This window comes from Pimephales promelas, chromosome 1 (assembly GCF_988280905.1).
Source record: "Pimephales promelas chromosome 1, fPimPro1.hap1.1, whole genome shotgun sequence".
Lineage (NCBI taxonomy): Eukaryota > Metazoa > Chordata > Actinopteri > Cypriniformes > Leuciscidae > Pimephales > Pimephales promelas.
The window spans coordinates 120,185-144,603 of NC_142769.1; the positions used below are offsets into that span (position 1 = coordinate 120,185).

The 24,419-nt window shown below is 48.7% G+C and overlaps 1 protein-coding gene and 1 long non-coding RNA gene across 4 annotated transcripts; one reads left to right on the forward strand and one right to left on the reverse strand.

Moving 5' to 3' along the window:
* The first annotated feature begins 4,224 nt into the window (after positions 1-4,224).
* On the forward strand, positions 4,225-13,731 carry rbpms (RNA binding protein, mRNA processing factor). 3 transcript variants are annotated; one of them, XR_005623050.2, is made up of 9 exons: positions 4,225-5,158; positions 6,078-6,155; positions 6,228-6,266; positions 7,630-7,692; positions 9,940-10,090; positions 11,944-12,062; positions 12,311-12,380; positions 12,515-12,643; positions 13,227-13,731. XR_005623050.2 is itself a non-coding variant. In XM_039673128.2 (9 exons), exons 1-7 carry the CDS (start codon positions 5,114-5,116, stop codon positions 12,371-12,373), a joined length of 558 nt encoding a protein of 185 aa, XP_039529062.1. In that variant the 5' UTR covers positions 4,225-5,113; the 3' UTR covers positions 12,374-12,380; positions 12,616-12,643; positions 13,227-13,731. The 3 variants fall into 3 exon arrangements, 2 of the variants coding, with proteins under 2 accessions (XP_039529062.1, XP_088985792.1); XM_039673128.2 differs by having other exon boundaries at positions 12,616-12,643; XM_089129666.1 differs by lacking the exons at positions 12,311-12,380; positions 12,515-12,643; positions 13,227-13,731 and having other exon boundaries at positions 4,229-5,158; positions 11,944-12,262.
* On the reverse strand, positions 6,138-24,419 carry LOC148998307 (uncharacterized). The gene is made up of 3 exons (XR_016166869.1): positions 24,295-24,419; positions 24,086-24,155; positions 6,138-6,258 (listed from the first exon to the last, which is right to left on the reverse strand). It is a non-coding gene; the product is annotated as an uncharacterized LOC148998307 (long non-coding RNA).

Below are 24,419 nucleotides of genomic sequence, written 5' to 3' on the forward strand. Positions count from 1 at the left end.
CGTGGTGAGACAAACGTGCAACGGACGGACGGTCAGATTACGTTTTGGCAGGGGAAAAACTGATCAGAAAATGCAACGAAAATGTAACAGAAGTTGTAGAAATGTAGTGGAGTAGAAAGTATAATAATTGCTGCAAAATGTAACGACGTAAAAGTAAAAAGTATGCACTACTTATTGTACTTAAGTAAAGTAAAGATACGTGAAAAATGTACTTAAGTAAAGTAACGAAGTATTTGTACTTCGTTACATTCCACCACTGTCTCAAACTGGATTTATCATTTACACTAGACAGTTTAACATTAAGCACCAACTTTTCAAAATAATGAATTTAAAACTAGACTTCTCAGTAATTCTGAAAATATTACTATAAATTACAGCAATTCCTCCCCCTTTGCCTTTCGGACGAGGCTTTGAATGTGCCGTGATGTCAGGTGCTCTGGCTCCCGGCAAACATGTGACTATGGTGGCGTCTCTATTTTCACGTTCCGTGTGATCGAATCGCCAATAACTAAATAATCACCAGGATTCTCAGTGGGTGTTTTACTGAGTGAGGAGAAGCTGTTTAATGTTGTAATCGGAACGGAAGAGCGGCGCGACTACAGCGTCTCACGGTCACCCCGTTGGTCTACTGCGCGGCTCTCCAGCCGGACCCCAACGATGAGTTCACCAACCCATCCAAAGCCCTGCACTCTTACTATCCTCGATTAAAGTTTAGATGCCTTTCTCTAGACTATCTCCCTGCAGTCATCACATGTGTAGTCCTCAGCGCTGACAGAGAAGGCTAAACTGTGACACGAAGTGCAAGTGACAATAACAGGAGAAGACATTATTCACCGTTTTTTTGTTGTTGTTGTTGTTTGTTTGTTTTTTGACGGATTCTACTTTCCTCAGTAGCTTGTAGATCCGTAAAAGGCGCAAGGAAATAAAGGCGGCAAGCATGAGTAGTTGTGCTAGCGTGTTGTGCTAGCATTATCAGATTAAAGGGACAGCTTCAGAGTTATTGAAATGGTAATGTGACTTCTTTCGGGTTGAATGGTGACCGTCTCGCCCCCCAAACCCCCAAATCTCACTTGCAACTTTGGTCCGGCCGGCCTCAGCGTCGGGAAGTATCGCGTGATATCAGCTCTCGCGATCTAACATATTCCTTTACGGCACTAATCCGGGAACAAGGTCGAGAGGGATGGAGTTTGTCACTATCGTCATGGCTGAGCGGCATATAAGAGCTAGGAAAGCCTTGCCGGAGGAACAGAGAAAGAGGAAAGGGCAGACTGACCGAGCGAGGAGGCGGACACGAGCACAGGCGTAATGTGTGATATGCCCCCATTGAAACATCTCGCGGCACGGATGTACCAATATAGACAAATAAAACATCTCCAGTTAACTTTAGTAGAGCATTCATTCATGTGTTTTTGAAATCAAGTGACCAAAGTGCTTGTGTCCGCTGCGATCAGTGGCGTGGATACGGTGTTGTGATGTGACGCGCACAGTCTTCACACGGACACGCTTCAATCCGTTGCGGAGACTGAGAGACTCTCTATATGGTGAAATCACAAAACCTAATGCACAAACAACTTGTCTCTGCTTGATATACAGTAACCCATAAACAATCGGTTTTGATGAAGAAAATAAACTATACGAGTACGGATTAGAACCCAAACCTCTGACACGCTTGGCAAAAGTTCTGCCGCTGGACCATTAAAGCTCATGGGGAAAATTGTCGGATCTGTGTATTTAATCACGTGAAAATTCTCACCACTAACAACATATATTACATCTCATTAAATGACAAATCAAACACAATGTACTATTGTATACTATGTAATACGCCATGTGACATGTCACGAGTGGTGACAGTAATGTTAAATTCAAGTACTCCACAGCGACTCTAGGGGTCACTGTTTGACAAAAACGGGATTCCTGCATAGTGCCCCTTTAATGTGATAGACAACAGTATCTAATGCTTGGTTCAGATTACACAATTTTTTTTCCTGTTACGATAGTCACGGTGTCAGATTCAGTCATGTGTCAGTCATCGCATGCCATCTTTAACGGTGCGCGTGATGTCATCGAGAAGGTGAAACTAGCGAGTGACTTCTGGAAATGAACGTAAACAAACAATGGATGATGCGGTGAGTGTTGTATTGGCTGTCCTGTGTTCAGAAAAAAGTAAAAAAAAAAAAAAGAAATAAAAAAAAAAGAAAGAAAACCCGACAATGGACGTGTTCCTGGATTGCTCGAAGAGGACAGAATGGGCTGTCAATCCTCCAAAGAGAACTTGAGGTAAAATATTGTTTTCTTATATATTTTTACTTTTAATTTTAACGTTAGCAGCATCTTCTCTCTTTCGTTTTGCCATTTTTGAAAGTTGTGTACGGAAAAGCTTCTGTCCTATCCACAAGTTTCCTACGCCCCATGAGGCCTTGCGTCAAAAGTGGGCGCGACTTCCGGTTGGAAGTAAACAAAGCACGATTTGACATGCTTAACACTCGTTCATTCAACAGTTGACAGTCATTCAAGTTACAGCGATCCAAACTAGCTAACGATGTGGGAATACAACCTCAACGAAATTAAAAAGGGTGAAATAACAGTGCCTTTACCCTCCGCAGTAGCTGATTGGGAGTATTATAATAACATTATTAATAATCAATACTCATCAAGGCATGGTGACAGACAGTTATGCGAGCTGACAAACAATTAAAATAAAAAATACACACTTAGTAATTGTGCTTTGGAGTTTATTCAAAATTATAAATGAATGTGCTACTTGAATACATTAACTGCACATTTGGTATTCTGTCAACACAGGCTTTGATCCTGAGTTTAGCTGTGACATCAGTAGCGAACAGCCAATCACATGCTGAGAGAGTTTAGAGAATATTAAGAATTTAAACAAATGTACACAGGAAGATTCGTCGTCTTTTGGGAGGTGATGGAAACTACAGTCGTTGGCAGGATCACTCTGATTTCGTTTTCAGCTTATGTTCAAAACAATCACGTTTAAGCCACTGAACTAGTTTAGTCCGGTTATACATACAACCGCGAACAGCACATGTTGTCTCTGAGCTCCGTAACGACATCTCTCATAAAGATTTGCGTCTTTAAATAGTAAAATAATTCTCCGAAAAACAGCTAGCCTCTTCGCTAACTAACACACAAAACACCATTGGAATGCTACTCCCGCCGCCTCACCGGAAGTTTCACCCACTTTATTTTTTCCAGGAGCGCCCCTCGGAAACTTGTGGATTCGTCAACCTCATACATGTGACAGAATTGTCGTGGACACACACAGTCTCAAACACACACACAAACACTCTCTTGCTCAAACACACACTCACTCACACACACACACACACACACACACGCACTGCTGTTATTCACTGATGTGTTTCAGCGGCTTATATTCAGCATCAGTGGACCGGGGCTTAGCCCAGAGAAATACATGTATGTGTCATGATACAAGGAATAAACTTTAAATAAAATTCTTATATTTGTTTGTTTTTTTAACAAGGTGAATATTTCTTGCTAATTAAATTAAAAATCGCAATGTCACACAGCCTCTTCTTTCCTTGCGGACTCATCTGAGACATGGTAAAATAGCAAGCTCAGCTCTATTATTGTTTAAATAAATAATATTCACTTAACATGATTTTTGTGAGAATAGATAAAAAGAGGTGACTAAAGAATCTCTTTAAAAACAACAACAAAAAAATCTTCGCCCATTCTTCATGCCCATATTACATTTTATAGACTACCTTATTTTTACTTTATACATAATACAAACACTAAGAGCCAAGTAGGCCTATAATTAAAACACATGGCTTTATACGCTTAGATTTTTGAAGGAGCACTTGTAGGTTCATTTTACACAGCACTTACAATTTGCAGAAATAATCGTATGAGACTGATGTATGCAAATACCAAATTTGGAATACAGAAATATGAAATATTGAAAAAATGAAAATGGCACTTGCCACTAGATGGCGGCAAGCCACTGCCTTAATGAATTAGTCGGTTTATTCAATCGATTCGTTCAAAACAGATGATTCATTTAGAAAAAAAAAGTAAGAAATGTGAAATGGCGGTCAGTGAATTGTTTACAAGCAAATTCAATCAATAAACACTGTGATGCTTTGTTTGAAACCATTTTCGTTCGCGAACTATTTTCTTTACATTTATATTATCTTTTCTTATTGAATTGTTGCCCTGACCCCTGTAGGCCATGCTGACCAAACATATAAAGCACTCAAAACGTTTGACAATCTAAGAAATCTAATGCTATGATTAAAAGTTACAGATACCTGCTGAAGCTGTTGTATCTTGTTTTAGTGATGGCTGGGGTGTTTTACTTACTTTTTTGGAAGAACTTTGAGACCATCCATTTTACTCGTTCATTACTAACTTACACGTCAACAAACCGCATGGCTCCAAAATATTGAATTTCATTGGCTGGATCGTACAGCTTCTCATCGATGGTTGGCCAGTTTACATGTCAGTCAGACGCACTAGCCTGAGTGGGCGGTTCTTGTCGGTTGTAAATGACAACCATAGACAGTAAAAGATGCAGATGCAAGAGTCGAGAGATATACATTTAATTAATTAAATTCTCTCAGTGATGGTGTGTACAATGCATGATGATAAAAACATCAGCATCACATTTCCAGCTGTTCTTCCACATATATATTTAATCCAGGCATGTAAAGTTGTTTAGACTATCAGAGCTGTTTATAGAAAACATAAGTGGCTGTTTTATTGAATATGAGCGAGTGTATAAATAGCCCCGGGTCTGCGTGATAAGGGCATGTGTGACGGCTGACCTTTATCTCCAGCTCCTCATGTGGACTTCTCTTCTTCATTCTGATTTCTGTATAATTCAATCGTTATGGGTGTTTTCTGTAGACCAGTGTGTTATTTTCAGTGTTCGCGGTTTTTTTTTTTTTTTTTACACAGTTTCAAGAAAAAAAGAAAATGATTTTCCTTTTACAGTAAATCAAACTCGCGCACGACGCCACCCTGACGCGCAGTGCGGGCGCGCGCATCTCACGGTGGGAGCGCGCTGGAACGGTCAGTCGTGCTGCACGAGCTCATGAGTTTAATTTAATATTTCTCCTCCAGAATGAATAATTCCAGCGAGAATGAATTGAACAGCTCGGATGAGGAGGTGAGCTACTATTTACTCGCTAATGACAATGAAAGTTACTACAGTCTTAGAAGGAAAGGTTCTATAAAGAACCTTAAAGGTTCTAAAGCGCTGTGTATTTGGAACCCCTAAAATGCAATGCATGTGAATGATCACAAAATTCAAGATATGTGGGTTAAAAAATGTAATTTATCAATATCAGGCGAAGAGTGCCATTTCAGTTTTTATCCTCCAAAATCAGCATGATTAAAATGTGATATTAAGGTACTACAACAGTTTAATAAACAATAATTTAATTACATACTACAAAATGTTGCAGAATAATGTAATAAATGAACGAATAATAGCCTTTAAAGAAGCTTTGTGCCAAAAGGGTTCTTTTTTAGCATTAAATGTCCTTTGGAGTTGAGTAAAGAAGCCTATGCTACATAATATATGAAGAGTTCAGATGCAAAAGCCTCTAAGTGCCATTTGAAATTTTCTTCTAGAATGATCATTTTTATCAAGCTTGTATATTTAAGCTCATTAATTTCACTTAAATTGCAATGAAGATTTCCTATTAAGTGTAATTTAAGTGAAATGACTGAACTTAAATATACAAGCTTGATAAAAATGATCATTCTAGAAGAAAATTTCAAATGGCACTTAGAGGCTTTTGCATCTGAACTCTTATAGAAGCCTTTTTTGTAGTTTCATTTAAAATATTTTCAACATTCAAACTGAAACTGGCAATGTTATTGGATGATGTTTAATTACACGACATCCGTGCCTTTATGTCATTGATCAGATCTTTGTCATTTCCCGTGTGTTTTTACTTCAGAAGTTCAGACTCAGTTTGTGTGTTCGACTGACCTGAACAACTACACACTTTAGACAATAAAGCCCTGAAGTAATTGCGAATGAAGCCGCTGTGTTTGTGTGTGTGTGTGTGTGTGTGCAGGTCCGGACTCTGTTCGTCAGTGGCTTACCGCTGGACATCAAGCCCAGGGAACTGTACCTGCTATTCAGGCCTTTCCAGGTGAGATCTGAGAGTGTGTGTCGTGAACTTCTGCCATCATGAACCGATCCTCATCTGTGCTTCTCTCTTCAGGGTTATGAAGGATCCTTGATCAGATTCACCTCTAAACAGGTGAGAAACATCAGACACACATTAATACAGAAAAGATGTCCAACACAACCGTAAAGACTAAAGGAAGTCTGCAGTCGTTTTTAAAGTTCGATGCTTTTAAGGTCAGACTGACAGACGGTGTTCTGGGTGGTTGCTATGGTGTTGCTATGCAGTCACTGTGGTACTTTGATTGGTTTCTAGGCGGTTGCTAGGGTGCAATTATGATGTTGCTTAATGATAACTGGTGTGTTCTGTGTAGTTTAAAGGACTTTAAACAAGTGTATGAAGTTTAAATCAAACAACAGTATGACTTCAGAATTTTTTTTGTGTGTGTGTGATTTAATAGTAAGTTAATTTTGAATTGAAACGTCACAGTCGGGGTATAGATCAATATCTGTTGGAGTTAGTGTGATGAATGTGATGCTTTTATTTCCATAATGAAGAGTTGATAAGTTGAACTTTATATGATTAACATGAGGATTAGAGCTGTGTACGTGAAAGGAAGATGATCATTTTAGAAATGTTCTCTTTCAGTCACTTTAAATGTTCCTGTACTGTGACAAATTAACTATTAAACAGAAATATTCCATGTTGAGTATCAATTATTATGATCTTTAAGTCCTGTTGTCTAAAGCTGAACTCTTTCTTTCTTTCTTTCTTTCTTTCTTTCTTTCTTTCTTTCTTTCTTTCTTTCTGAATCTTTAGATGTTGAAGTGTGTGTGTATTTTTAGAAATGCCTCTTATCTCTGTCTAAAGGAAGACACACTTCCTGTTTTAATGAGGGTCAGAAACAATATAATTTTAATCTGTCAAACTCGCTGATATAGTGTGTGAACAAACGTCTCCACAGTAAAAGACGTGGCTTAATTAACATAAAACAAACGTATATATATATATAATAATGCCTTATGAGAATGTAGAAATGCAGAAGGTTTGTGTGAGTGAAGTGTAGGATCAGAACACATCAGAAACTGTGTTTATGGTGAATTTACAAGTCATTTCCGTATGTTTCTGTTTATCTGTGTGTGTGTGTGTGTGTGTGTGTGTGTGTGTGTGTGTGTGTGTGTGTGTGTGTCAGACTCGATCCTTCATTAGTGTTCATGTACTGCTGGTCCTGATCTCCTTCCACATCCACTTTAATTCTTTCAAAGTCTCTAAAATCGACTGCAAAACCCCATTCGATCAGAAACACACACTTTACAGCATCACATGTATTCATGACCAAGTCCTGGCGGTGTTCTTGGACATCGTCTCACTGGGAAATACGTCACATGACAGTCGCCGTAACATGTGCTTTGAATGTTCAGTCTCCGTCATCAGAAACTGCAGGTTTGATCAGTGTTGAAGAGCTGTTCCTCGCCTGATTCCTCTGTGTTTTCTGCAGCCGGTGGGGTTTGTGAGCTTTGACAGTCGCTCAGAGGCGGAGGCCGCTAAGATCGCCCTGAACGTAAGTTTAACTCTATCATCTCAATATGACTTCGCTTAAAAAAGACGAAAGGCTCCTGGTGTGGTTTGGCCTGAAGACACGTTCACACCAGAGCCGGCTTCAGACCGCTTTTAGCAGGGGGGCATTTATTTTCAATGGGTGGGCACTAGGTAGGTATGGGGACTTTTTTTCCCCGATATTAGATATCCTATATTTATTATTGCTACTGCCTTTTCTGTTAGCTATTAACATGAAGTAATGCAACCCACACAATAAACACATAAAACATTACACATGGTTGCAAGACGAGCGACTCTTAAGAAATTTGATTAAGGGTTAAATAGGCCTATACAAAAAAAAAAAAAAATTGCAAGACCGACTCTGACCACAGCTTTATAATAGCAAAGCTAACGAACATGTACATATGGCGGAAGTGAGAAAAAAAAGCTAAGTTACTCATCTTTATTCTGCTATGTTCTAACATAAGCATTTACATTCGTAGCCTTAAAAAAGCATCATGTAGTTACCTTTATCAAATAAAACCTTTAACACCTTTAACAAATAAAAAACACCCACAACATACACAGATATTATTCTACAATTTCCATTTACAAGAAAATATAGGCTTAAACACCTGTTTCTCCACGGCGGGAGTGAGTGACATTTCAGGACAATGGGCAGCGCAAAAACTAGGCCAACTAAACTATTAGTTTCATCACGTGACAACACATAGTGAACATTACAGTACATGCCAGTTAGATAAATACACTTACGACTCGGACTCGACTGTCTTTGGTCTCGGTCTCGACTACAACACTGCACGGTAGAAGCACCAAATACCAAAGCCGGGCTGCCGTTGTCTTGCTGTATGGGGTATCGATGTGTAAGGAGAAACTGTGGTATTGAACCATTTTCTAATGTCCATTTTTGGAGAGTTTTCATCTGTTTACTTTGTTTTGAATGCAGGAAGCTCGCGCGGTCGCGCCAACTGAAAATCATTTCATTCAAGTATTAACGTGCGTGATTGGGGGGGCGGCAGGGGGGTTTCCTCACAGGGTCACACTGGTTTTTATGTTGGCTTTATTGTATTTTCAGCTAATGAGCCGTTTGTAGACATATATTTGTACTATTTCTCACTGAAATGTGAATTAAATTAAACTGATATTATTTTGTAAATTATATCATAATTCAATTTGGGGGGGCACAAAATACATTTGGGGGGGCATTGCCCCCTAATGCCCCCCCATAGCGCCGGCACTGGTTCACACACGGTCACGTTTCTCAGATCTGAGCTCCGGAGCCGCAGTTGTGGGAACTCGGCACTCGTCTGACAGGACAAACTGGAAACGAGTCAATCTATAGATGAAAGAGTCTCTCGCTTTCATTGATCCAGGATTTGGTTTTAATCTTAGTGTGAAACTGGAGAGACTGACCTTGAGAGGATTTGACTTCTGCAGTTAATAAATCTTGAAATTAGATGCGCACACACTCAAATAATGAATTGCACCATTAAAATCTGTTGTTTCAGATCAAATATGTTGTTTCCCATGTCTTTTTATGGGTTACCTACTTTCTTCAACTGAATTGTAATACATATGATTAGTGTTTGATTATCTTGACATGTGAGTTTGGTCTACATTTGTTGTGAAGTCTCGATATTTATCGATAAACGACTCACGTCATGCCACACAGATACAGTAGCTGGACAACTTACACTTAATCTCATTAGTTCAGTGTTTCTGGACTAAAGTTACATTAGAGGTCAACCGATATATTACTTTTACTGATTAGACATGGTTTTTAATTAACAAGCACAGTAAGACTACCATCTCAACATGTGCTAATTGCCCATCGTAACACACCAGATTGGACCTGCGTCTGCCTGATCTGAGAATCGGACAAATTTCAAGTCCAAACTATATAGCTCTGGCTACAGTTTGCTCTGGCTTGCTCAAAAGTGGGAATAGTAAAAGAATTATGGACTAATCTTACCAAATAATACATTTTCTATCAGAATAATCGATGCATAATACGACAGTAATCCAGTAAAGCTGTTTATTATTAAAGCGTATGAAGAAAAACCTGAAACCTGACATGAGATCTCCACAAGCTCACTTGAACTGAGACACACCCTAACCCTAACCCTAACCGCTGTATAAATGAGGTGAATAAAGTACATATCATTGAGTTGTGTGGTGCGAGGATGAGCTTGATTTCAGCAAGAGGAAGACATGTTTGCCGTAATGATGTTTGAGTTCTGTTTTTCAGGGAGTTCGATTTGACCCGGATATTCCCCAGACTTTACGGCTGGAGTTTGCCAAAGCCAATACCAAGATGGCCAAGAACAAACTAGTGGGAATCCCAAACCCTCCTCCATCCCAACACAGTCCTGGACCGTCCTGCTTCAGCCGAGACCTCTGTGAGTAACACACACACACACACACACACACACGTCTTTTCTGTCTAAATGACGTAACATAAACGCTCCAGTTACTAATGCAACCTTGGTTCCCTGAGATAACGTAAATGGTTATCTCGGGGATAAACGGTCCATCAGTTTCTAACGCTATGGAGAAACTGTTTCTCAGAAATACTGAAGCCTGATTGGATCAGGTCTTCTGATGCCGTGGGAAACGCAATCCAATAGCGCCATGCTACTGTCCTGCGAGCCTAGCCTAGAGCACCTGGGACCAGGACCCTTATTAGGCTTATATCAAGGACTGTAAGGGACATATATATGCTACCCTGGACCACAAAACCAGTCACAAATCACATGGGTATATTTGTGGCAATAGCAACAATATATTGTGGGTCAAAATTCTGACTCGACCCTTGCAGTTGGATGTTATTGGAGGAGCAGGAATGTCTACGATATAAAATCTGGAAGAAGTGTATGGCGAGCCACTGCACAGATGTCACCAATGGACACCTCACTTGACCACGCCCTGGAGGAGGCCATAAAGACACTGGAGGCCAGCACTATTGCGTCCACTATCCATTTAGTCTCTGCTTCGTGACTGGCACGACCTCCGGAGCACAACGACAGCTGAGGACTGTGGATAGAAACCAGGAGGGAACTTCATAATTAGGTTGTTCCTTCCAGCTGATGTTTGCAGTGTATGCTCTGGCTCCAAGGGCCGGTGTGGCTCTGCACGGCTTAGAAGGGTGAGCGGCTTCGGTCTTCCATCTGAGAGCCGGCGAGGGCAGAGGAGTGCGGTGACGGCCTCCTCTAAATCTTTATGTGCCCCTTCTGCTCCACACGGTCAACAGAGATGAGGCCAGTGCAGTAGTGAACACACACTGAATAGGGAGCGCTTCTTCATGAACTTCTGAGAAGAATGGGGCTGTCCTGTGGCTCCTCTGGGGCCGAGCACTCTAACCCCAGCTCTTCTACGGTCTTGGATAGGACATGGACCAGTTCCGACCCAACCATGGCCTGGCATCACCTGCCTCTTTAGACAGTGGGGTGGCGGAGTCCTCCGCTGGGTTGGACCACTGCTCCACATCAGAAGTGGCCAGTGAAATGGTGTCATCGAAATCCTTCTCTGATCTGCCAAAAGAGACTAAGCCGGTTGCCCCAGATGAGGGGTACTGGTCATCGTGTGTGAAGAGCACTGGAGAATCCTCTCGCTGTGGGGAGAGTGAGGCATGGAGAGCATGAGCTCACTGCAGCCCGAATGCTCTGATCCACGGCTGCTTCTTCCAATCTTCGCTCTGTATGAGCCACACTTGGCGCAACAAACGCTGCTGAATTTGGTACCAGAGGAGAAGCGCCAGGTCACCTGCACCTGAAGCCCTGTTAATCCGCTGATGAGGCTTGATCTCACGGCAAGCAGGAAGGCTTCTTTTATCTTCTTCGGAGTCACCAATCATCGTCCCTCTTGAAGGAGAAATATTCTGACAATATGTACAAAATATCTGTGATAAAAAATGGAAGTTGCTGCAATCAAACAAGAAACTGTGGCTCTTTTTTCCTACGTCAAAAATTACTGTTTAGACGAAACACAATAAATGTTATCATGTTCTCTTGCATTTGAATGCTGGTGTTTGGGAACACAGTCGTTGGATATGCTTCTGGGAGGGAATTAAAATGAATCATTCTGATCACAGACTTTGGATCAGGCGTTTCAGAATCACCCAACCTACAGAGATGTGCAATTTATTTGGTAAATGTGTTCCCATCGTAGTCCATGAACATCTTCTGCAGTTTATCAGTTGAATCCAAACACTTAGACTCTTCTCCTGTAAACTCATGCTAACCCTGTTGTTTAGATGAATTCACGGTGCCTGCACTGTATCCCAGCAGTCCTGATGTGTGGGCATCATACCCGCTGTACCCCGCTGAACTGCCTCCTGCTGCGTATGCCTACAGCTCATCACTGCATGCTCAGGTAACACACACCTGTCTACAGCTCACCATTGCACACTCAGGTAACACACACCTGTCTACAGCTCACCACTGCACGCTCAGGTAACACACACCTGTCTACAGCTCATCACTGCATGCTCAGGTAACACACACCTGTCTACAGCTCATCACTGCACGCTATACTAGTAGAGTTTTACAGGTGAGTATGCCTCTCTCTAGAGCTAGCTACTGTACTGTGAATGTTAATGATCATTTTGTTTTGCGTGTCAGATTCGCTGGCTGCCGACTGCCGACGCAACCAATCAGGGCTGGAAGAGCCGACAGTTCTGTTGACACATATGTGGGTTTAACACACATTCACACGCAAGGCACTGCATCATCGTGATAATTGACGAATCTAAATATTATTAGAACGATTCATTGATTATTTGGTCCATGTTTCATATGATCTGAACTATTTTAACACAATCACAGAGAAAGCGATGTTCACGAGGAGCTGACTGAAGCCCTTCATCACTGCAGGTGTGACGCGACACAAACGAGTTCCTGATCTTTCTCTCTTTCTCTTCTGACAGATACAGCTACGTCAGTCTGAAACAAGAGGTGAGGATATGTTATGTTCGTGATAATGTTCAGTCAGTCACTGCCACAAAATAAACCCCAGACACACATCAGAGGCGCTTATTACACAGCTGCATACCAGATAAATACACACATGGATGTGGAATATTGATTTGAGTGTAAATGATTATATTATGTGAAGAAAGAGTGTGGACTAATGCACAGAAACGAGGTCATTATACACAAATAAAAGCTTTATTACTACTGACTGACATGAAAATCTGGTAATAATTATAAATTACATGACTAAAATTAACAATTACATAATGTTATAAATTTGTATTTGTACTTTTGATGAAACTCTTATCTACTTGATGTGACAAGAATAATCTTGAACAAACGTACAATAAACGGCAATGGAACATTTCCTGAAGAAATTCATCTTTATCAGTAACATGTTAGGAGAAACAGTTTTTGTTTATGCCATTCTAATGTTTTAAGTATTAATCATGTGCTTGTGTGGTGAATGATGGAGTCAAATTACAAGTACTTGATTTGTATAAACACATGACCTGTCGTCTGTTTCGGGTCATTTATACCCTTTATTCTGTTTTTGATATTGTAGCTGCTGCTGTGAACCAGGACAATCACACGCTCCACGAGAACAAACCTCGCCCTCTCCTCTTCTCTCCTCATTTCTATTGCTTGTGAAGTTTATGATTCATGATTATTTATAATGCTCATTAGTTTAATTATTAATTACTGTACGTTCTGATTGGTTGATGCATGACCAAAAAGTCATTTTGGTATTTAGACATTTTTAGAAATTATATTCCATATTCATTTTATTCTTAAGAAGCAAATTAAGTATTTTTATAATGAATGAAGTGTTTTCAGTTCCATTTTAATGTAGTTGCTGTTTCTTAAATGTATGAGAATGTTTTTTTTAATGGCTATGAATGTCTTATTTAACTTTTATTAGCACTTACCTAAATCATTAAATAAATAAAGATTATGTGAGAAGTATTCGAAAAGTCTAAGAGACTTATTTAATGTCTAAATATAGTCAGAGAAACATCTCACTCAGATGTTCTAATAATAGAAACACTTTAATATGCTTGGATTAGACCATCAAAACACTTTTACTGAGTGTGTGTGTGTGTGTGTGTGTGTGTGTGTGTGTGTATAACGCCTTTCCAAGAAAGACAAAGATGATTTCAAAATAAAACAAGATATTTAAAACAACTCAGACCCAACAATATGAAACAGTGTGTTGTGAGTGTGTGTTTGAGTGTGAGTGTGTGTGTTGTAATTCTGTACATCTTGTTTTGTATCTGTTGAGTTTGTACGCTGAGATTCATACAGTCCTTTTGACTGAGAATAGTTGCCATTTTCCACTGTACTTTTCTTCATATGAATTAAAATGCATGTCACTGATTTTAAAGGCTGGAAGGTGAACTTTACAGAAAAAAAACTCACAGGTTCTTTTGGGCAAGACTGAGTTGCCTAAACATCACATTACACATTTTTATGTTCCTTTATGATAATATGTATCATTCCTGTGATTTTGCATTAATATGTACAGTTTATTGATAAAACCATTAAAAACACTTAAAGGCCCAAAGCCCCCGCTCTCCCCGACCCAAAGCCCCCGCTCTCCCCGACCCAAAGCCCCCGCTTTCCCCGACCCAAAGCCCCCTCTCTCCCCGACCCAAAGCCCCCGCTCTCCCCGTCCCAAAGCCCATCCCAAAGCCCCCGCTCTCCCCGTCCCAAAGCCCGTCCCAAAGCCCCCGCTCTCCCCGACCCAAAGCCCGTCCCAAAGCCCCCGCTCTCCCCGTCCCAAAGCCCATCCCAAAGCCTCCGCTCTCCCCGTCCCAAAGCCGCCGCTCTCCCCGACCCAAAGCCCCCGCTCTCCCCGACCCAAAGCCCCCGCTCTCCCCGACCCAAAGCCCCCGCTTTCCCCGACCCAAAGCCCCCTCTCTCCCCGACCCAAAGCCCCCGCTCTCCCCGACCCAAAGCCCATCCCAAAGCCACCGCTCTCCCCGTCCCAAAGCCGCCGCTCTCACCGACACAAAGCCCGTCCCAAAGCCCCGCTCTCCCTGAAACAAAGCCCATCCCAAAGCTGCCGCTCTCCCCGACACAAAGCCCATCCCAAAGCCGCCGCTCTCCCCGACCCAAAGCCCGTCCCAAAGCCGCCGCTCTCCCCGACCCAAAGCCCGTCCCAAAGCCCCCGCTCTCCCCGTCCCAAAGCCCATCCCAAAGCCTCCGCTCTCCCCGACCCAAAGCCACCGCTCTCCCCGACCCAAAGCCACCGCTCTCCCCGACCCAAAGCCCGTCCCAAAGCCCCCGCTCTCCCCGACCCAAAGCCCGTCCCAAAGCCCCCGCTCTCCCCGTCCCAAAGCCCATCCCAAAGCCTCCGCTCTCCCCGTCCCAAAGCCGCCGCTCTCCCCGACCCAAAGCCCGTCCCAAAGCCCCCGCTCTCCCCGACCCAAAGCCACCGCTCTCCCCGACCCAAAGCCCGTCCCAAAGCCCCCGCTCTCCCCGACCCAAAGCCCGTCCCAAAGCCCCCGCTCTCCCCGACCCAAAGCCGCCGCTCTCCCCGACCCAAAGCCCGTCCCAAAGCCCCGCTCTCCCTGAAACAAAGCCCATCCCAAAGCTGCCGCTCTCCCCGACACAAAGCCCATCCCAAAGCCGCCGCTCTCCCCGTCCCAAAGCCGCCGCTCTCACCGACACAAAGCCCCGCTCTCCCCGACCCAAAGCCCATCCCAAAGCCGCCGCTCTCCCCGTCCCAAAGCCCGTCCCAAAGCCGCCGCTCTCCCCGTCCCAAAGCCGCCGCTCTCACCGACCCAAAGCCCATCCCAAAGCCGCCGCTCTCCCCGACACAAAGCCCATCCCAAAGCCCCCGCTCTCCCCGTCCCAAAGCCGCCGCTCTCCCCGTCCCAAAGCCCCCGCTCTCCCCATCCCAAAGCCCATCCCAAAGCCCCCGCTCTCCCCATCCCAAAGCCCATCCCAAAGCCGCCGCTCTCCCCGACCCAAAGCCCATCCCAAAGCCGCCGCTCTCCCCGTCCCAAAGCCCCCGCTCTCCCCGTCCCAAAGCCCCCGCTCTCCCCATCCCAAAGCCCCCGCTCTCCCCGTCCCAAAGCCCGTCCCAAAGCCCCGCTCTCCCTGAAACAAAGCCCATCCCAAAGCTGCCGCTCTCCCCGACCCAAAGCCCGTCCCAAAGCCCCCGCTCTCCCCATCCCAAAGCCGCCGCTCTCCCCGACCCAAAGCCCATCCCAAAGCCACCGCTCTCCCCGTCCCAAAGCCGCCGCTCTCACCGACACAAAGCCCATCCCAAAGCCGCCGCTCTCCCCGACCCAAAGCCCGTCCCAAAGCCCCGCTCTCCCTGAAACAAAGCCCATCCCAAAGCTGCCGCTCTCCCCGACCCAAAGCCCATCCCAAAGCCGCCGCTCTCCCCGACACAAAGCCCATCCCAAAGCCGCCGCTCTCCCCGACACAAAGCCCATCCCAAAGCCGCCGCTCTCCCCGACACAAAGCCCATCCCAAAGCCGCCGCTCTCCCCGACACAAAGCCCATCCCAAAGCCGCCGCTCTCCCCGTCCCAAAGCCGCCGCTCTCACCGACACAAAGCCCCGCTCTCCCCGACCCAAAGCCCATCCCAAAGCCGCCGCTCTCCCCGTCCCAAAGCCCGTCCCAAAGCCGCCGCTCTCCCCGTCCCAAAGCCGCCGCTCTCACCGACCCAAAGCCCATCCCAAAGCCGCCGCTCTCCCCGACACAAAGCCCATCCCAAAGCCCCCGCTCTCCCCGTCCCAAAGCCCGTCCCAAAGCCCCGCTCTCCCTGAAACAAAGCCCATCCCAAAGCTGCCGCTCTCCCCGACCCAAAGCCCGTCCCAAAGCCCCCGCTCTCCCCATCCCAAAGCCGCCGCTCTCCCCGACCCAAAGCCCATCCCAAAGCCACCGCTCTCCCCGTCCCAAAGCCGCCGCTCTCACCGACACAAAGCCCATCCCAAAGCCGCCGCTCTCCCCGACCCAAAGCCCGTCCCAAAGCCCCGCTCTCCCTGAAACAAAGCCCATCCCAAAGCTGCCGCTCTCCCCGACCCAAAGCCCATCCCAAAGCCGCCGCTCTCCCCTACACAAAGCCCATCCCAAAGCCGCCGCTCTCCCCGACACAAAGCCCATCCCAAAGCCGCCGCTCTCCCCGACCCAAAGCCCGTCCCAAAGCCCCGCTCTCCCTGAAACAAAGCCCATCCCAAAGCTGCCGCTCTCCCCGGCCCAAAGCCCATCCCAAAGCCGCCGCTCTCCCCGACACAAAGCCCATCCCAAAGCCGCCGCTCTCCCCGTCCCAAAGCCGCCGCTCTCACCGACACAAAGCCCCGCTCTCCCCGACCCAAAGCCCATCCCAAAGCCGCCGCTCTCCCCGACACAAAGCCCATCCCAAAGCCGCCGCTCTCCCCGACACAAAGCCCATCCCAAACCCGCTGCTCTCCCCGACACAAAGCCCATCCCAAAGCCGCCGCTCTCCCCGTCCCAAAGCCGCCGCTCTCACCGACACAAAGCCCCGCTCTCCCCGACCCAAAGCCCATCCCAAAGCCGCCGCTCTCCCCGTCCCAAAGCCCGTCCCAAAGCCGCCGCTCTCCCCGTCCCAAAGCCGCCGCTCTCACCGACCCAAAGCCCATCCCAAAGCCGCCGCTCTCCCCGACACAAAGCCCATCCCAAAGCCCCCGCTCTCCCCGTCCCAAAGCCGCCGCTCTCCCCGTCCCAAAGCCCCCGCTCTCCCCATCCCAAAGCCCATCCCAAAGCCCCCGCTCTCCCCATCCCAAAGCCCATCCCAAAGCCGCCGCTCTCCCCGACCCAAAGCCCATCCCAAAGCCGCCGCTCTCCCCGTCCCAAAGCCCCCGCTCTCCCCGTCCCAAAGCCCCCGCTCTCACCGACACAAAGCCCCGCTCTCCCCGACCCAAAGCCCATCCCAAAGCCGCCGCTCTCCCCGTCCCAAAGCCCGTCCCAAAGCCGCCGCTCTCCCCGTCCCAAAGCCGCCGCTCTCACCGACCCAAAGCCCATCCCAAAGCCGCCGCTCTCCCCGACACAAAGCCCATCCCAAAGCCCCCGCTCTCCCCGTCCCAAAGCCCGTCCCAAAGCCCCGCTCTCCCTGAAACAAAGCCCATCCCAAAGCTGCCGCTCTCCCCGACCCAAAGCCCGTCCCAAAGCCCCCGCTCTCCCCATCCCAAAGCCGCCGCTCTCCCCGACCCAAAGCCCATCCCAAAGCCACCGCTCTCCCCGTCCCAAAGCCGCCGCTCTCACCGACACAAAGCCCATCCCAAAGCCGCCGCTCTCCCCGACCCAAAGCCCGTCCCAAAGCCCCGCTCTCCCTGAAACAAAGCCCATCCCAAAGCTGCCGCTCTCCCCGACCCAAAGCCCATCCCAAAGCCGCCGCTCTCCCCTACACAAAGCCCATCCCAAAGCCGCCGCTCTCCCCGACACAAAGCCCATCCCAAAGCCGCCGCTCTCCCCGACCCAAAGCCCGTCCCAAAGCCCCGCTCTCCCTGAAACAAAGCCCATCCCAAAGCTGCCGCTCTCCCCGACCCAAAGCCCATCCCAAAGCCGCCGCTCTCCCCGACACAAAGCCCATCCCAAAGCCGCCGCTCTCCCCGTCCCAAAGCCGCCGCTCTCACCGACACAAAGCCCCGCTCTCCCCGACCCAAAGCCCATCCCAAAGCCGCCGCTCTCCCCGACACAAAGCCCATCCCAAAGCCGCCGCTCTCCCCGACACAAAGCCCATCCCAAAGCCGCCGCTCTCCCCGACACAAAGCCCATCCCAAAGCCGCCGCTCTCCCCGTCCCAAAGCCGCCGCTCTCACCGACACAAAGCCCCGCTCTCCCCGACCCAAAGCCCATCCCAAAGCCGCCGCTCTCCCCGTCCCAAAGCCCGTCCCAAAGCCGCCGCTCTCCCCGTCCCAAAGCCGCCGCTCTCACCGACCCAAAGCCCATCCCAAAGCCGCCGCTCTCCCCGACACAAAGCCCATCCCAAAGCCCCCGCTCTCCCCGTCCCAAAGCCGCCGCTCTCCCCGTCCCAAAGCCCCCGCTCTCCCCATCCCAAAGCCCATCCCAAAGCCCCCGCTCTCCCCATCCCAAAGCCCATCCCAAAGCCGCCGCTCTCCCCGACCCAAAGCCCATCCCAAAGCCGCCGCTCTCCCCGTCCCAAAGCCCCCGCTCTCCCCGTCCCAAAGCCCCCGCTCTCCCCATCCCAAAGCCCCCGCTCTCCCCATCCCAAAGCCCATCCCAAAGCCCCCGCTCTCCCCATCCCAAAGCCCATCCCAAAGCCGCCGCTCTCCCCGACCCAAAGCCCATCCCAAAGCCGCCGCTCTCCCCGTCCCAAAGCCCCCGCTCTCCCCATCCCAAAGCCCATCCCAAAGCCCCCGCTGTCCCCATCCCAAAGCCCGTCCCAAAGCCGCCGCTCTCCCCGACCCAAAGCCGCCGCTCTCCCCGACCCAAAGCCCGTCCCAAAGCCCCCGCTCTCCCCGACCCAAAGCCCGTCCCAAAGCCCCCGCTCTCCCCGTCCCAAAGCCGCCGCTCTCCCCGTCCCAAAGCCCGTCCCAAAGCCGCCGCTCTCCCCGACCCAAAGCCCGTCCCAAAGCCCCCGCTCTCCCCGTCCCAAAGCCGCCGCTCTCCCCGACCCAAAGCCCGTCCCAAAGCCGCCGCTCTCCCCGTCCCAAAGCCCATCCCAAAGCCGCCGCTCTCCCCGACCCAAAGCCGCCGCTCTCCCCGTCCCAAAGCCGCCGCTCTCCCCGTCCCAAAGCCCCCGCTCTCCCCGTCCCAAAGCCGCCGCTCTCCCCGACCCAAAGGCCATCTCAAAGCCGCCGCTCTCCCCGACCCAAAGCCCGTCCCAAAGCCCCCGCTCTCCCCGTCCCAAAGCCGCCGCTCTCCCCGTCCCAAAGCCGCCGCTCTCCCCGTCCCAAAGCCGCCGCTCTCCCCGTCCCAAAGCCGCCGCTCTCCCCGTCCCAAAGCCGCCGCTCTCCCCGACCCAAAGCCGCCGCTCTCCCCGTCCCAAAGCCGCCGCTCTCCCCGTCCCAAAGCCTTCGCTCTCCCCGTCCCAAAGCCTTCGCTCTCCCCGTCCCAAAGCCTTCGCTCTCCCCGTCCCAAAGCCGCCGCTCTCCCCGTCCCAAAGCCGCCGCTCTCCCCGTCCCAAAGCCTTCGCTCTCCCCGTCCCAAAGCCGCCGCTCTCCCCGTCCCAAAGCCGCCGCTCTCCCCGTCCCAAAGCCTTCGCTCTCCCCGTCCCAAAGCCTTCGCTCTCCCCGTCCCAAAGCCGCCGCTCTCCCCGTCCCAAAGCCGCCGCTCTCCCCGTCCCAAAGCCGCCGCTCTCCCCGTCCCAAAGCCTTCGCTCTCCCTGTCCCAAAGCCCCCGCTCTCCCTGTCCCAAAGCCGCCGCTCTCCCCGTCCCAAAGCCGCCGCTCTCCCTGTCCCAAAGCCTTCGCTCTCCCCGTCCCAAAGCCGCCGCTCTCCCCGTCCCAAAGCCGCCGCTCTCCCCGTCCCAAAGCCCCCGCTCTCCCCATCCCAAAGCCCATCCCAAAGCCCCCGCTCTCCCCGTCCCAAAGCCTTCGCTCTCCCCGTCCCAAAGCCGCCGCTCTCCCTGTCCCAAAGCCTTCGCTCTCCCCGTCCCAAAGCCTTCGCTCTCCCCGTCCCAAAGCCTTCGCTCTCCCCGTCCCAAAGCCTTCGCTCTCCCCGTCCCAAAGCCGCCGCTCTCCCTGTCCCAAAGCCTTCGCTCTCCCCGTCCCAAAGCCTTCGCTCTCCCCGTCCCAAAGCCTTCGCTCTCCCCGTCCCAAAGCCTTCGCTCTCCCCGTCCCAAAGCCGCCGCTCTCCCCGTCCCAAAGCCTTCGCTCTCCCCGTCCCAAAGCCTTCGCTCTCCCCGTCCCAAAGCCTTCGCTCTCCCCGTCCCAAAGCCTTCGCTCTCCCCGTCCCAAAGCCTTCGCTCTCCCCGTCCCAAAGCCGCCGCTCTCCCTGTCCCAAAGCCTTCGCTCTCCCCGTCCCAAAGCCTTCGCTCTCCCCGTCCCAAAGCCTTCGCTCTCCCCGTCCCAAAGCCTTCGCTCTCCCCGTCCCAAAGCCGCCGCTCTCCCCGTCCCAAAGCCGCCGCTCTCCCCGTCCCAAAGCCTTCGCTCTCCCCGTCCCAAAGCCTTCGCTCTCCCCGTCCCAAAGCCTTCGCTCTCCCCGTCCCAAAGCCTTCGCTCTCCCCGTCCCAAAGCCTTCGCTCTCCCCGTCCCAAAGCCTTCGCTCTCCCCGTCCCAAAGCCTTCGCTCTCCCCGTCCCAAAGCCTTCGCTCTCCCCGTCCCAAAGCCTTCGCTCTCCCCGTCCCAAAGCCGCCGCTCTCCCCGTCCCAAAGCCTTCGCTCTCCCCGTCCCAAAGCCTTCGCTCTCCCCGTCCCAAAGCCTTCGCTCTCCCCGTCCCAAAGCCGCCGCTCTCCCCGTCCCAAAGCCGCCGCTCTCCCCGTCCCAAAGCCGCCGCTCTCCCCGTCCCAAAGCCTTCGCTCTCCCCGTCCCAAAGCCTTCGCTCTCCCCGTCCCAAAGCCTTCGCTCTCCCCGTCCCAAAGCCGCCGCTCTCCCCGTCCCAAAGCCGCCGCTCTCCCCGTCCCAAAGCCTTCGCTCTCCCCGTCCCAAAGCCTTCGCTCTCCCCGTCCCAAAGCCTTCGCTCTCCCCGTCCCAAAGCCTTCGCTCTCCCCGTCCCAAAGCCTTCGCTCTCCCCGTCCCAAAGCCTTCGCTCTCCCCGTCCCAAAGCCTTCGCTCTCCCCGTCCCAAAGCCTTCGCTCTCCCCGTCCCAAAGCCTTCGCTCTCCCCGTCCCAAAGCCGCCGCTCTCCCCGTCCCAAAGCCTTCGCTCTCCCCGTCCCAAAGCCTTCGCTCTCCCCGTCCCAAAGCCTTCGCTCTCCCCGTCCCAAAGCCGCCGCTCTCCCCGTCCCAAAGCCGCCGCTCTCCCCGTCCCAAAGCCGCCGCTCTCCCCGTCCCAAAGCCGCCGCTCTCCCCGTCCCAAAGCCGCCGCTCTCCCCGTCCCAAAGCCTTCGCTCTCCCCGTCCCAAAGCCTTCGCTCTCCCCGTCCCAAAGCCTTCGCTCTCCCCGTCCCAAAGCCTTCGCTCTCCCCGTCCCAAAGCCGCCGCTCTCCCTGTCCCAAAGCCTTCGCTCTCCCCGTCCCAAAGCCCCCGCTCTCCCTGTCCCAAAGCCTTCGCTCTCCCCGTCCCAAAGCCTTCGCTCTCCCCGTCCCAAAGCCGCCGCTCTCCCCGTCCCAAAGCCTTCGCTCTCCCCGTCCCAAAGCCTTCGCTCTCCCCGTCCCAAAGCCTTCGCTCTCCCCGTCCCAAAGCCTTCGCTCTCCCCGTCCCAAAGCCTTCGCTCTCCCCGACCCAAAGCCGCCGCTCTCCCTGTCCCAAAGCCTTCGCTCTCCCCGTCCCAAAGCCCCCGCTCTCCCCGTCCCAAAGCCCCCGCTCTCCCTGTTGTACATTATCCTAGAGTTTCTCCAGTTTGTTGTGTTGAGTATTAGATTGTCAATAAAGTGTTCATTAAAAATGAAAGGGCATATGCAAATGTAGTTTATTTTTAACTTTCTTTTTATTTTGGGTTGAAATACAGTATAATATGGATATTTCTTTATGAGATTAAAGATTACTGATGTGTGTCTGGTTGGTGCTTGTGGTTTGGTTTGTGTTTTATTTTGGATTGATGACGTTCAGACACCCTGATCAGCTCTTGTTTATATTAGTGTTATACGAAGCATTTCACTGCTGGTTGACAGAATGACACGCTTCACTTACTGTGTATTTCTCTCTCACACACACCCGCAGGAGAGAGACGCCAGCACATGTGTGTGAATGTGTCTGATATCAGTCTGATCTCTTCTGATTCATGACTGAACTGAAGTCTCATTTCGGATCTCTCATTGTTTGGCTCACTTAAATCTGTTGTCACTACAGAATAAGTGTTTGAATTGTGTCAAAGCTCCTGGACCCAGAAAAAATATGTTGTCCATACATTTTAGGTCGATTTGTAAGTATATTAATGCAGCTGAACATTTAGTCTGTACAGCATAATTGATGGAAAAAGTCAAGCCACCTTTATTTATATAGTGCTTTTTACAATACAGATGGTATCAAAGCAGCTTCACAGTGATTACGAAAGTAATACACACAGTTTGTTTCTAGAGGAAAACTGTGTCATCGTCCACCTTCAGGCCAAATGTATAGTTTGTCCAATTTTAATTTGGCATATAACAGTTTTACTGATTTAAACCAAATTTGTTTTGGGAGTAAAGCTCATATATTATTGTTCTTTCCCATATGATTTAGTAAAACTATGTTGAGACATCTGTCCCTCTAGGGGGGTTCGGGGGCATGCTCCCCCGCAAGAAAATTTATGTACATTTTGAGGTTAAATGCATCAACCTGGTGCACTTTGAGAGCTCAAAATTAAGAGCTTTAACCGACTTTAACCCATGAACTGTGACATTGAACAAAGGAAAAGCCTCGACTTGTACCTGGACATTAAAGAGGGATCAAACATATTTTCAGTTATGATATAATCCTCCGTTTTAGGATGCCAGATGATTATTATAATAATGTAATAATGATTTATATAATTATTCCTATTACGAAAAATCCATATAGGGCTAGCCATTAGCCAATAAATGTACTGTGTAAATGAAAATTAATATTTCAAAAGTATATTTTACTTACACTATTGTATAAATTACAATAGTTTTGTCCTAATTTCTTCACTTGCAAGAAATAAACCCTTGAGCTTTTATTTTGGAGAAAACACCAAATCACCAAGCTGATTGCGTGAGCAAAGTGCGCACTTTTCTTTAAATCACGCAGCACAAACAGAATGGGTATATAGGCTACTTAATTACAGTCTTGTTCTGTTTTATAAGGCACAATGTCATATCACGGTTTCGGTGTTGGGAAAAGGGAGAATAGAGAGTTCTGCAAAAGGCGGATTCGAACTCGGGTTGAACGCGTCAAAACCTGCTTTCAAACACCTCACGCTCTCGCCCTACGCTACTGTAGATATTCAGTGAAGGATATCTTTTGCTAAAAAGTCAGGAACATAGCATGTGCGTGAGTGTCACGGCAGATGCGTGAGAGTTGGCAACCCTGCACCTTAAAGGGTTAGTTCACCCAAAAATGAAACTACACATACTACACGTTAAAGCAAACGATACATAACTGTTGTTAAAGGAAAAATAAAGAAAGTAATAAAATGGCTGAATGTGTATTCTTCAAACATGTCAGTAATAACATAATAATGTTTGCACAAATCGACAAACAAATCAAAACATCAGGCACATCCACATTATACTCTATAGAACTGCAAAACCAGTGTAATAGTTGTATTACAGAATCTGAGAAATAAAAATAAAATACATCTTTCCAAAAGCACAATCCACATATACATTATAGACCCAAATTACATGAATTCAATCACGTTATACTGGTTAAATTGAAGAACTGAACATACCTGGAAACACATGCGACAATTTGATCAGTAAATTCTCTGTTGCGCCAACCTCTCTCCACCTTGAAGAACACTGTGCACAAACGACTCCACATGCGTCAGATAAAAGTCACATAAAATTTCACAATACAAAACATGCATGTGTATGATCGATTCAGTAACACACATTGTATTTAATATTTCATGAACAGAATTGACACTTTTAGACATACCAATATTTAAGTGGAAGAGAGAGAAGAGAACATGTGCGTCTCGCCTCACCAGCGTCCATGCGCGCAACACTGATAAGCGTCCCACTTAACAAAACACCTTAATTGATAGTTCCTAACATCAATGA

Coding starts and splice junctions, on each gene's coding strand:
- rbpms (XM_089129666.1), top strand. CDS start 5,114: ATGAATAATTCCAGCGAGAATGAATTGAACAGCTCGGATGAGGAG. Junction 7,693..9,939: donor CCGCTAAGATCGCCCTGAAC/GTAAGTTTAACT, acceptor TCTGTTTTTCAG/GGAGTTCGATTTGACCCGGA. Junction 10,091..11,943: donor CTGCTTCAGCCGAGACCTCT/GTGAGTAACACA, acceptor CCTGTTGTTTAG/ATGAATTCACGGTGCCTGCA.